Source organism: Excalfactoria chinensis, chromosome Z (genome assembly GCF_039878825.1).
Source record: "Excalfactoria chinensis isolate bCotChi1 chromosome Z, bCotChi1.hap2, whole genome shotgun sequence".
Classification (NCBI taxonomy): domain Eukaryota; kingdom Metazoa; phylum Chordata; class Aves; order Galliformes; family Phasianidae; genus Excalfactoria; species Excalfactoria chinensis.
The window spans coordinates 24,949,498-24,963,446 of record NC_092857.1 but is presented as its reverse complement, the minus strand read 5'-3'; the positions used below and the strand labels follow the sequence as shown (position 1 = coordinate 24,963,446).

The window sequence follows — 13,949 nt, the reverse complement described above, 5'->3', positions numbered from 1 at the left end:
GATTTATTGTTTTCTGAGATTTACAGAATAAAACTCCTAATGTTAGTTATTTAAATTTACTTAGTGTTGTCTAGCTTCTTTGTTAAATTTAGGATGTAGAATTCTCTGCATGTAGTCTCATGTTTTTCGGGGGGCTTTTCTGAAAGATATTTCATATGACCCTCCAGAGATAAAGGAAAAATTCTTCTTTGTTCAGAATGATATTTCAGTCCCGTGTCAGCAATAACATATTTCTTGTCAGAACATCCACAATGGAGATGTTCAAGATGAGTAAATTAAAATAATGATATCCACAGTATTTTGAAGAAAGGTATAGCTGTTCTGCATACTTCTAATTTATGCATGTGTCTGTCTGCTATACTGCTACTGCGATAGATTTTTGGCTAGTATTATCTTCTACCATTTAATAATAGTCTTCAACATCTTAAGTAATTTTTCTTTAAATTTGCTACTTAGTCTTGTGCATCCTAAATTACTGCGTTAATTCTCACTTGTTTAATCACAAAATTGCTATCTGAAAAAGTTGTGGAACCACTGGAAGTGAAACAGCACAGTGTGTATAAAGTTCTGTTTTCTGGACACTTCAGAGATCTTAGTACATAAGTAAACTGCTTAACTGGATTATAGTGCGAAAGGAGAGAAATCCTTGTGAAGCTCTTACCTTTGTCACACTGGCTTCAAAGCCAGCGGGTTAACCAGTGGCAAGGACATTTTGTTTCAGCAGCAGGCCTGATCTACCTAACACAAAGATCTGCAGATATCCGTTGTGGGAGCTGTACTGAAGGTTTACATTTGCTTCCTTTTGGAAAAAAGAATGACCAGTTTCCGTAATAAAACATGTTTGTGACAAATAATGTGCCCCGTTATATTAAAACTGTGATTTTTTCTTTGCTGTGGAATTCTCAGTTTGTTATTCTTTGTTTTTCCCTTACGGCAATTTATTAATTCTGCATATAAAATTCTATTCTGTGCACTTTCACAGAGCTGACATTTTCTATATAATAAATAGCAAGTATGTGGCTTTAAATTCATTGAGCTTATGTCAGGTGAGAAAATGACATCATATCAAACAGTAAGTAGGCTGCTTTCAGTTTTTTTTTGTTTGTTTGTTTGTTTGTTTTCCAATTTGCTTTGACAACCATGATCGCAAAAGCTAAAAAATACCAAAAAGGAATATTCTATATGTTAAGCAGCATACTCTGTAGTAGTGAGCAGGGATAAACTTTGATTTTGTCTTCACCTAAGTGCAGACCGTATGTTATTAGACAGGTAACGCTTCTTCATAGTTATTTGGTAAGTGTTTTTGGCTGTTTTTCCTTTGGCTTTAACAAGTGTAAGCTATGGCTTTGTGGTGTAAGTTTCAGAAAACATTAAGAAATGTAAATACATAATAGTTTTCATTAAATCACAGAGTGAAAAGTTTTGCTGGTTTCAAAATTGCTGCTTTCAGCAGACAGTCAAAAGACAGGTTTCTGCTGTGGAGCTCTGTGCCAGAAATGACTTATGCTGTAGCTCCAGGTGCAAGCGTGGCATGAAGGTTGACTTTCACAGTCCAGCTCTGATGGCCACTGTTTCCCTAGCACATAATTTCTCCCTGGCACTTTGTAGGGAGTTGCTTTTAATAAGTACGGTCACTGTGTCTCTATAGCTCCCCTTTGAAAAATATCTTTAGCTGTATGGCAGAGATCCTGGTCTTATAGACAATTACCAGCTGTCGTCCCTTTTGTGTAAAAAACAATATTGCCAATCATTTATTCCTGAGGAGTGTGAAAATAAGCTCAGAAATAGTAAACTGTCTGAATGCAGGTTGTGTGTGTGTAAGCTATGTAAAAAACTCAAGTGCTGTAAACTGTAGCATCAGAGTGGCTACGGATGCTGTGGTTTGGTGGAAAAATTTAGCATCAAGAAGGATAGAGTTATGGGGAGTGTTTGTAAACCTTCTGACCATAATTTAATAAGTGGTGAGACAGTATTGAGGTTCTCAGAGAGGCAGCGATGTACAGTTGTTATTCTTGCCAGATAAGCAGAATATGTAGAAGAGTGTTCAAGTGGTTTTACTAGATTTATCACTATGGAGGTGGCTTGACCTTGCAGGGACATGCAAAATGTCCATGTAGCCATTGAGTAGAAAGACATTCACGTGCTCTTTATGTTCACGGTTTCATTTTGTGCAAGTATGTTAGGCTTTCTTCCATTTCACTTCAATCTGCTTGACGTGAATGTTATATATTTTGAGCTCTTGGTCGTAGGTTTGACAACTATTCAAAACAAACTACCCCTAGAGCTATATTTTTTTTCATTTTGCTGTTGTTAGGAATTAGGAATAGTTAGCAGTCAGCAAGAGACAACTCCTTGCTCAAAGGATGAGATCATAACAAACTGACTGTATACTTTTATCAGTCCAAGCTGAAATTCCATTGAGACCGATGGCCAAACTCCCACTAACATCATATGAACCAAGCAGTTAATGAGTTGGCTTAATAGCAAACAGTAGAAAAAATAGCTCTAAAGCTCATCCTGCTGAATATAAACTATTTTTGATTATTACATATGCTTTTAGTATTGAAAATACTAGATGAATTTTTGCTACCATTGTGTGTGTTAATATTAATATGCAGGGAAATAATGCCTCCTGTTTATTTCCATGGAAGCTGTAACAAATATGAAGTGCATAATAACACTATTGATAGAGCAAATTCTCAGTTATAAAACACCATTTTTAAACATAGCCATCGCCATTAGCTGTGCATTTCCACCAGTGATGAGCAGGAGGCTGCATGCTGTGCTTGTAAAGATCTGCATGGCCATTTAAATGTAGCCCATCTTTCATGTCAGAGTCACCACTGCTGAAACGCACCATCCACTGCCTCTCTCTGCTCACATCCACTGTTTGGTCTCCATGAACATTCAGCAAGCACTGATGAATGTCAGTAGATGCCATTTTTTCCTCATGGAGGAATTCAGTGAGACACATTTGCTTCACACGCATTTCATGCCCAACCAAAGCAATAGATGGATAATATCTCTTAGGCTGTCTGACTCAGCCTTTTGCCCATGTGTTATATTTCCTGTTACATATTTCTTCATGTTATCATCCAGACACTGTTGAAGATGCTTTGACATATACCTGAGCAAACAAAGGCTTTTTGCACTTATATTTTAGTATGGGGGTGCACCGTGTTCATAACATCAGTGTCTTTTCCGACTGCTGGTAAAGATGAAAAAATATAATACTTCTCTCTTTAATTCTCTCGTTTTTAAATGGTTTGCTGCATCTTCAACAAAATTAACAATGATGTCAGTTTATGCACTCATTTGCCAATAGCAGGACTAAAATGGAAAATAGAAGTTCACTGGCAGAACAGAGGTAACATTTAGCCTAGGGATGCCATTTACAGAAAGGGAACAAGACCGTAAGTTAGCGCAAAGCTGTTAGAGAATGAAAACACTGCAAATATTTAACTTTTTAGTTTAGTCCTTTGTTTTAATGGGAATAAATTTACCTGTCTGCCCTTCTTGCTTACCTTATAGCATCCCTGTACAGAGAGGATGTTGACTATGGATTCAGGTACATGGCCTGTCAAAGAACATGTTTGTATGTATAGTATGAAAGCAGGAAGTGTAAATAAAAGGAGAAGGGTGCTTAAGTAAATTCCTAGTTAATTAATAATAAATCTTTTTAGATCTTCATACAGTTAGTTAGAGCATGTTGGGTTCCTAGACCGTACTCCAGACTTTTGTTGAAATCAATGTGATCAAGTCTTGATGCATTGTCTGTGAGGGAGCTGATGCTGACTTTTGTATTCCGTACTGACAGCTGCCTTTTGCTTCAGTAGCTGTTTCCCATACATTGTTGGTCTTATAAATATTTCACAGACTGGTGATTTTTTGCTCTTCCACACAGAACAAGAACAGATTAGTGAAAAAAAAAACCCCAAAACAGCAGTAAAAAAGCCCTTGGTTGGAGAAGTGGGAGTGAAAACTCAGATTGTTTCTGGACTTGAGAGGGGAAAAAAGTAATAAACGAGTTGCCTAAAGTTAAAGTGAAATTGTATCCTTATGGTTCTTCCTTTCTTCTTTTATTTTAGAGCAGTGAAAACTGTGATGTATAAGAGGTATTGCCACCTTAATGTATGACACTCCTCCTTCTCCCATAGGGGCTGCGGATTGTTTTTTCAGATGCTTCCAGGCTCATCTTTAGAATGAGTGCTTCTAGCCATGTGAGAGCTACTCTCCGGATCTATGCAGAGAGTTATGAGAAGGATCCAAGCCAACACAACAAGGAACCACAGGTAATGCAGTAACATTGTAAGAGGATCTGCAAGAATAGACTGTTTGTAATTGTATGAAAATCAGACTCCAGCAGATGCCTGTAGAAGCCTGAACATCACATGTGTTGGTTTTTGATTTTTTTTCCACATGCTAAAGGTAGAATGTTCTGAGTATTATACCAAAGCTGCTAAGTGGTCAGGAGGCATTAGCAGGTCTGCTGTGTTTGGCTCAGGAAAGCTGCTTCTTGATCTCGGAAAGGGGATATCAGTGATATGATGAGAAACTGAAGAGTTTCCAATAGATGTAATGATGCATATTGAAACTGTAAGTGGATATTTTGGAAATCTGCACCATCAGTTTAATGAAGATCATCAGTTCAATGAGGAGCACTGAGGCAAAAGGTCAAAGGTTAAAGAGAAAAGAAGTATATGTATGTATTCATACATTCATTCAGTCAGTCAGTCCAGTCAACTAAAGAAAACACCACATCCTGAGAAAGCCAATTTTTTGTTTAAATTACAGATACTAGTGGTTAAGTCAAATGCCAGAAAGACAGTATCATCTGTAGTATCAGGTGCTGCCTTAAATTTTGAGGATATATTGACTTTATTCATTGGCCTCAACCCTGCCTGGTCCCTGTGGACCTTCTTGCCACTCAGTGGATGGAAATTGTGCATTGACTCCCCAGTTTGACCTTGTACCTGTCCTGTTGCTGTGAGCTTGCCTGCTGATCTGGACTGTTTGTTGATTCTGGGTACAGTTTCTGTGTCTTTTGTGCTTGACTGTTTTGAGTATCATGGGGCTGGGCCCTTAAATGGCAAGACCCCTGTCCTGTCAGCCATACTGTTGTTCCTGGTGCTAGGAGAATAGTTCATGGAGAATAGTCTGGCACTGAGAGAAGAGCCAGCCAGCCCTTGCTGCCTCTTGACAGTCTTTGTTTAGTCAGTGGTGCTTTTCTTCTGTTCCTCCCTCTGCCAGCCAGACTCTTCCATAGACCTCTTTCATATCTGCAGTGTGAGTAACTAACATAATGCTCAGTTCTGCCTTAGCTGCAGCTATGTGAATCACAGACCCTTGGGACAGCAGGGTAATTTCTTTTGCAGCAGGAGCTGAAGGTTAGTTTTATGATTTCCTCCACTCAGCGCTTTGACCTTTGTTTACTGTGGATGTTTTTTTGTGGGACCGTTGACTTTTTGAGGTAGGAATAGCAGTTTTAGTGCATGTTTGTGTAATATGTAACAAAACAGGAATGTTAAGGCCTGAGATGCCTGAATGGTGGGAAAATTTTAGTCTGTCATGAGATTTATTTCTCTTTTTTTTTCCCCACTCTTTTTTTTTTTTTTTTTTTTAAAGAACAGTATTTTAAAAATTAATAAATTTTTGGGCAGATTTTCTGGGGTTCATTTAGTTAAGGCATCTCAGGGTTGCCTTGCACTGAAAGCACAGTTAGGACTTAGGGATGCCTGAGTCTTTACAGTGTAGGAATTCCTTGTAAGGGAAAGACTTGCAGCTATCTGAGAATTATCTCACATCATAACCAGACTCCTTCCTAGGAAAATAGAAGTTTGAGAGCAAGTTTCAGTGAAATCCAGCAGACACCTAAAACATCTTATAATACATTTTGTGATCCACCTCTCCGATTAGTTCCACTGAAACACTGTCATGTGCTGAAATAAACAAAAGAGGACGAAGTATATCTCATGGAAGAGTGGATAAGCACTTAGCTTGCAAGAACTGAAAGCTCTGTTTTTGAAGTCTCATGTATTTACGACTGCAGTGCAAATGCAAAATTTTGCCGAACATGAAATTGTTTTGAACCGTGCATTGGGTTTTTTGTGTTTTTTGTTTGTTTGTTTGTTTTTGTTAGATTTTTATCCTAGGTTTATGGAGTTTCTTCATATGCTGCTAAACAATTGTCTAATAGACATTCCAGAGATTGTGCTAATTTCCTGCAGATGTGGTGTATTTGTTTTCTTCACTCTTTCTTGAAGTATTATAGAATCACTAAGGTTGATGAGACCTCTAGGATCATCTAGTCCAACCATCCAGATATCACCGGTATTTTCCCATTAAACCATGTCCTGCAGTAGAATATCTAAATGTTTCTTGAACACCTCCAGGGGCAGTGACTCCACCACCTCCCTGGGCAGCCCATTCCAGTGCCTGACCACTCTTTTAGAGAAGATATTTTTCCTAGTATCCAACCTGAACCTCCCCTGGTGCAACTTGAAGCCATTCCCTCTAGTCCTATTGCTAGTTACGTGAGAAAAGAGGCCAACCCCCACCTCACCACAACCTCCTTTTAAATAGCTGTGGAGGGTAGTAAGGTCTCCCCTGGGCCTTCTCTTCTCCATACTAAACAATCCCAGTTCCCTCAACCACTCCTCATAAGGCCTGTGCTCCAGGTCCCTTACCAGCATTTGGGTGGGAACAGTTAAGAGACCTACTACTTCACCCTGGACTGTCACAAGTCCATGGAGCCAGGTGGGTGTCTTTTATGATACTTTCTGTATCATAAAACAGAAGAAAATTATTTGATGCTAAGGTGCACAACGATTCCTTCTGCTTAATGGACTACCTTTCTTAAGTACCTTCTTTTGATTGCTTACACAGGCATTTGGGAGTTGAGTGCTCTTGCATTTCTCCGTTTCTGCCTGATGACAATACCATTTCATTCTGCTTCTGTGGATAACTGTAACTATTCAGTTTTCATTTTACTACAGCAAACAAGCAAATCTTCAAAAACCTATTGAGGAATGAAGAAATTCTTAAAATGAAAGAACAGGGGTAGAAATCAAGCTTTGCATTCCATCAGTCATTTTCAGGTTTGTGTTAATGCTTTGGGCTGTATCCACAGTCACTATTTAGAACTAGCCCTATCCATTTGATGGCGATGGAGGTAGGAGGTTTTTCAAACTGAAACCACTGTGATTTTTTTGTGTTTTGCCCTCATGTGATTCTGATGTTTGAGTCTCAGTTTGTCTTGGTTCTCTGATCTTACCATCAGCCAATTATCTGTCCAGCTCAAGCACAAGTCTTTTCTTGTTGTTATTGTAAATTGATCTTCACAGATGCCCTTCAGATGCAGAGTGGCTGTCCACAGAATGTGGCTGAAACTATTCCCATAAGGAGCATGACCTCTGAACAGGGCTGAAGTCATCAGTTGCTATTAATGAATATAGGGTCTCTCAGAACTTAGTTACTATCTTATTTTAGTAGCATCTTCTAAAGATTGTTAGATGTTTGATAGCTAAAGAATCACTGAGTAGCAGCAACTACACAAGAGTTGTTTCACTGTGTTTTTGTCCAAAAAAGCAAACCAATTAAAAAATGTAATTGGAATTGAAAGTGTCTTCATCATCCAAAGCTGAATTTCTGAAAGAACTTTTGGGTGTCAGCAGAGAAATTTTTATTTTGGGTGGACCATGGAATGTAGATAAAAGGATTAAGATGATACATGACTATATATATGTAATGATTGTGTGAAGGGATTGACTATATATATGTAATGATTGTGTGAAGGGATTGCTTCTCTCTTGCAAGCATGACTTTGTGCAAGAGCAGGGAACTGGAATCAATAGCATGTAAGTCCTTTTCCCCAGCATCGTTTAATAGTGATAAAATTATAAGTTTCTATATGGTTCTGTCAAAATACTGTTAACAACCTCTAACCACCAGTTCAGTTTATTAGAGTTATGGTTTCTCTGTCATTTTTTGAAACACTGGATTTCTTAACATGGCTCTTGCTGGATATTAATATGTCATTTGTAGGGTTTGTATTAAGTCTTATCCTTAGTACTTTAATTCACAAGCTTTTCTCTGAAGGCTTGTGGAATAAGGATTTTTATATCTATTTGATTACACCCTAGTATAGTACATTATACGCATGCTACTCAGATAACTTGGCTTCCAGATCTGCCAAAAGCCTTCCAGCGAACAGCTTTCACATCAGTTGGAACTAGAAGTAGTTTGTTTTTTTGTTATGTTAGAAAAATATATCATATGGCAGTAATTATGAAATATTTTTTGAGTCAAGAAAATAAGTTAGCTAAACTTAAGTTTCAGTCTGGACTATTTGAAATACTGGAAAATAATTAATCTTTTGACAAGAGATATTTCCTCATACCACTCAGTTTTCATTTTCCTCTTGTATTTTCCACCCCTTGTACACGTTGTCTTCCACTGCCGGGGCAGAACAGCTGTCCTTCTGAGTCCTACTGTGGTGTTATTTGAGTTTGCAAACAGTAGTTAGTAGTTACACGTAGATAGTGAGGTGGTAGAGATATCAATTCCCTTTTCTCGTCAGCGTGTTGCATCATTGTAATGAAATCAACATGACGAGTTCTGTAAATGTTCCAGACCCAGGCAGGTTGTTCCACAACTGACCAGGGTATCCACATGGCTTAAGATCTTCTAGGACCGATGGCTGCAGCATAAACTTCCAGAGACTTCTGCTTTTTTGGAATGCAGGACTTGACAGTTGTAAGTCCACTGGGCAGGCACACTGAGCTCAGCTGAGGGTTTAGCCCTTGATATATCAGCCCAGCAGAAGATCTAGTATAGTGCTGTCTGCTTGTTAATTCAGGCAAGGTCATGCCTGAATCTTCAAGGCTTATCATAATTTATAAAACAGTAAAAACACTGCCTAGCAAGTATAGCTTTTGGTGACTTCAATGTACAAGCATGTTTTTCTCAAAGCTACCTTGAGGAACTGGAAAACTACTTTAATTGATACTAAAAATGAAGGACCAGCAGCTGAAGAGGTAGAATTTTGGATTTGACTGCAGCTTTTAGAAAGGGAAAATGCAAAGTTGGACTTGGCATATCTCCTGTCATGGCAGAATTCCAAACATTGAACTGTAGTCCTTCTTTGAAAACTTCACGCTGTGCTGTGTTGTTTATCTCTCTTTAATTGGAACAATTGTTCTAGGAAAGTGAATTGTGCTGATATATGCACTGTGCCAACTCTGCTTAGAAATCTGTAGCATTATAATTTCAGAATATTCTGAAATAATTATTGTCCAAAGGGCAGTCTTTGTTATTAGTAATTCAGGTGCCTACATGCCTATATACTGTAAGTCACTTAAAGGCTTAGCTGATGGATAGTGCCCCAGCAGTACACTCTTTCAGTGACTAATTCAGGTGGCTTTCTGTTGCCCTCCCTGTGGTACCGGAATATGAGGAACAAATGGGTTAGTGCTTCGTGTTTTACAAGTAATGACATGTACATAAGTAACTGACCCCTGTTTGGAGTGTTACACCTCGATCATTCACTCGGGTACATTTAGAGCTGCGGGAGACCAAAATTATGCTGATGAACTTGTTGCTGCATGCAAAATGCAGAGAAATACATTAAGAGAAGATAGAGCAAAAATGATAAAACTGATAGGGCAACTTGTTTTTGAGACTTAGAGTGCACTGAGAAATGTGAACTTAACACCTATGGAGAATGAGCACGCCCAAGTTATGTGAAACTCATCTAAATTTGGTTTGGCACACTCAGCTTTTCATCTCCCCATCCTTGTTGTTCTGCTCCGCTCTTACCATTTTGAAAATAATGCACTTTTTTTTTAACATCTGCAAGATGAAGAAAGTGTAGTTGAGGCAAATGAGAGGACAGAACTAAAATAAGTTTTTATCTGTTGACAAGTATGATGGTAAGCAGCAGAATGTTTCAATGATAATTGGAACCATTTGGCTGAAGAACAGCAGCTAAAATATTTTTGTAAATGGACGTCACATGATTCGATTTTGTTTTTTGCTCAGAGCACTGAGTAGTGCTGTGTTTGTTTTGTTGGTTGTTGTTTCTTTTCTCTCAGTGTACATTTGTTTAAGAAATGAGGGCCAAGTAAAGCTATATCAATAAGGGTTTTCTTTTCTTAAATTTTCCTGTACTTTTTGGAATAAATAGGTCAGAGTGTTCTCAGGGGAGTGACAGAGGAAGTTCAGATGTTTCTCTCTTTCAATTCTCCTTAATCCACAGCGTGGGATGGAAGGAATGATACAGTCTTTCTATATCAGCATTATTTACTTCATCAAGATTTGCTCACGATGTGCTTTTTGGACAGTGATGAATCAGACCACTTACATTTGTACGTACTGTGTACACCCATTTGTTGCCAGTGACATGCAGGGTGTTGCTTCATGACTCTGCTTGCAAAGTTGTTTTGTCTCCTCACACTTTTGTTTAACAGTCTGACCATTAGTACAGGTAAAGCAAATACCACATACTGTCAGAAACTGCCATGTGGCAAATGGATTTAGAGAACTGGTTACACTGAGCTTCTGAAAAGAGATCTGTAAGGTTAAGCTGTTTAGAGTGACTGTTTGATTTGATTTTTAAAGTGGACAGATTTAAAGCTGGAACATAGTTTGAGACAAAAGAATGACTTTTGAGAGTCAGAAAATCAGAGTATTAGTTTGGCAGTGAAATATATAATTTTCTGAAAATAAAGTTCTTTGCACAAAGCTCATCTTCTGTCACTTCATCTTTCTGTATGATATAATTAACTGGGAGAAGATTCAGTTATTGGTTGAAAAATCATCTTTTACTTGGTTTTCATATGGTCCTATCTTGACAGTTACCTGCACACACCAATCTGAGCGGTTTTGTATGTAGAGCCACTTAGTACAGTCAGTAGCCCAGAACTTGAGAGTTCTTGCTGTTTTTCTTGCTTTTATCTTAGTACATCACTCATCAGAAGTAATTATACCTAGGTGATATCTACACCATTTCGTACAGTAGATTTCAGCAGAGCTGCTCTGTTCCTGTTACACTGAGATGTGATTTCTGTGGCGTATTTACTGGTTTCTCTTTTAAGCATAGTGTTAAGTACAATCAATGTGAAACTTCACAAAACTTGCTTGGCACGACGCTGCTATCAAGCACACGACGTAGTATAAGTGCATCAAGTCTTTACTGATTATTTAATGATTTACTACTATTAGTTAAAAAAAAAACTGTGTTAGGAGGGGAATTTAAATAATGTGTCTCTTGATATTTCTGCCGTATGTAACTCATTTCATTTCTTCCTCTTCAGGCTGTGCTGAGTCCTCTCATAGCGATCGCACTGAAAATATCGCAGATCCACGAGAGGACGGGGAGAAAGGGACCCACTGTCATCACCTGAACCTGCGGAGGATTGCTAAACCAGGGCCAAAAGAGGAACAGCGAGGGAGAGACAGGACTTTGCTGAAATGCGTTAGCTGTTTGTGCCTTGTATGGTTTAAAAACTTTTCTTGGGGATAGAGGGAGGTGGAATGAAAAATTCAATGTCATGTCAAACATATTCAGTTACACTGATCTCCAAAAACAGTAGTGTATTGGCTTCTTTGTTTTACCTGTAATATCTTTATTTCAGATAAATGTATAACCACAGAAAAAGGCCTTAACTCCTAAATGTTGCCAGCAATGTGACAGAAAAGGCAGACTGCTTATTTTTGAGTACTACGAGAACGGTTGGGGGAAATTTCAGTTATGGAGAGAGGGGGAGAGGCTGCAAAGCAAAGACATGTTTGGGATCCTTGTCTCCTTACTGTTGGTTTACAGACACGTATGCAAAACATGTCTGGAGCCTAAGGGTTCTGTGCTAAGCTTTGCAATGTGTGCATTTTCTCATCACTTCTCCAGTCTCTCACGTTGCTCACAGATACACGCTGGCAGCAGTGTTGTATACACACTTGCACATGCTCCCAAAGGCAGTGTCATCCCGTATTTTTTTAACCCTGCTTTTAAAGCGTTATCAGTCCGACTTGTGCCTTTGCATTTTCCTGATTTTTGACCCGTTTGAGGCAGTTGTGCTGTAGAAGCTGATTGTGTCCTTGCACAGCAGTATGTTGGGTATAGAATCTTGGCTGTCTTTTGCAGTATTCCTCATGCCAGATGATGATACTGGAGCTTATCATGTTTGAAAGGCAATTGCTTCAAGTTCAGCAATTTTACATAAAGAAGTTATGATGGAAGTTTTTAAAGTCTTCGCAGTAGTCGTGTTCCACTTAACAGAGAGTGGCAAGTGAAGTGTGTAGTGAAGAGGAAATGTAAACAAACACTAATGAATTACACAGAAATGACTTGTATCACTCAGCAGCGAGACTCAGCTTTTGTTAGTTCTTTTCTTACAGTGGATCATGAAATAAAAAGTTAGGGAGTGCCAAGAGCGAAGAGATGACCTGGTATAAATCTGAGAAGGACATCTGGGGATATAGACATTAGCATTTTTCTGCTTGTGAGATGATGCCGCAGTTCTAGCTACAGTACTGTGCTCTGCATAACAACTCAAAGACTTTATGCATGTGACTTGTTTGAAAGCTTTGCTTCCTTGGGAACAGTGTGGTCACTTGTATGATTTGTTAAGGTGCCTTTGTGCCACCTGCCTCTTCGCAGTGTGTTTCATTTCATTGTGGTTGTCAAATCTAATGCAATTTATATAACATTGCAGCAAAAGAGATTGTTTTGATTTCTTTCAACACTTCTGTCAGAAGATTTCTATGACACTGAGTACACAATAAAGAGAAATGCTATATTTCTGTCTTGTTGGCAAGACACACTGCACTTTCAAGCATCCTAATAAAATTGCTTTTCATACAGTTACACTGTCTTCTTGATTGACTGTAAACAGATGAGGCTCTCAGAAATGGGACACCTCCGCTGCTACTGTTGGTTCACAGTTTTATCAAGTCTAGAAATCGTAAGGTTCCTGTGTTGTTCAGCTGTGATGGTGCGAGCAATTTGCTCAGACAGTAATTTTCTCTCTCAGAACATGACATTTTTCTGCCACTGATATTTTGTGTCTGATATTTTTATCTGTCACTAATTAGCAAACATCTTTGAGAAATGGAGAGAGAAAGATAAAGGAAATAAAGGTACAAGGGAGCATAGTCTAAGAGCACTTATATACAGTATTAAAGAAAACTGTCTATATAGTCTCATCTGCTTCTTGACCATACATCGAATTAACTGTGCTGATGATCTAAGGTGAATAATCTATAGTAGGGGCTGTAAGGCCCATTTTGGAGCAGTATGGAATGATGGGTGATGTAACTCACTTCAGCAGTTTGCAAAAGCAGAATAGTTGAGGCTGAATTATTGAAAACAGTGAGAGCACAATGCATGTGTGATCAGAAGCAGCAGGTTGTTTTGAGTAGTCTCAAGGAGGGAGCATGATTTTTACTATGCAGACTACTTGCATCTGCTCTCCAGTGCCACGTGGTTTGAGCTAAATCATAAAATAGGAGGAAATCACCTCCTAGCACAGCCAAATGGTTACTACATTTTCCCTTGGGAGCAGTGTCCTTCTAAAGGAGAGTTAGTAGCAGCATGAGAAGCTCATTGTGTTCATTGACAGCTTGGATGGCAGCAGTGCTCACAAGAATTACAGGATCACATATCATTGGGGCTGAGAGGGATAGTATAGCGCATCGGGACAATGGTCAAAGAATCATGAAATTATAGAATTGCTGAAGTTGGAAGGGACCATTAAAAGTTACTTAGTCAACTCCCCTGCATTGAATGAGGACACCCACAGCTGGATCAGGTGCTTAAAGTCCTGTCCAGTCTGACCTTGAACGTCTCCAGGGATGGGGCATCCATATCTCTGGGCAAACTGTTCCACTGCCTCTACTTTATTGAAAAAAAATCATTTTCCTTATATCCAATCTAAATCTCCCCTTTTAGTTTG

The 13,949-nt window shown here is 38.7% G+C and overlaps 1 protein-coding gene across 1 annotated transcript in view; it reads left to right on the top strand.

The window, feature by feature from the left end:
- Positions 1-12,861, top strand: part of PGM5 (phosphoglucomutase 5) — a 69,240-nt gene extending 56,379 nt beyond the window's left edge. The window contains exons 10-11 of the mRNA XM_072359402.1: positions 4,158-4,292; positions 11,313-12,861. Coding sequence (XP_072215503.1) covers positions 4,158-4,292; positions 11,313-11,402 — 225 coding nt within the window. The 3' untranslated portion in view covers positions 11,403-12,861. The remainder of the gene's footprint in view (positions 1-4,157; positions 4,293-11,312) is intronic.
- Positions 12,862-13,949: the final 1,088 nt, after the last annotated feature.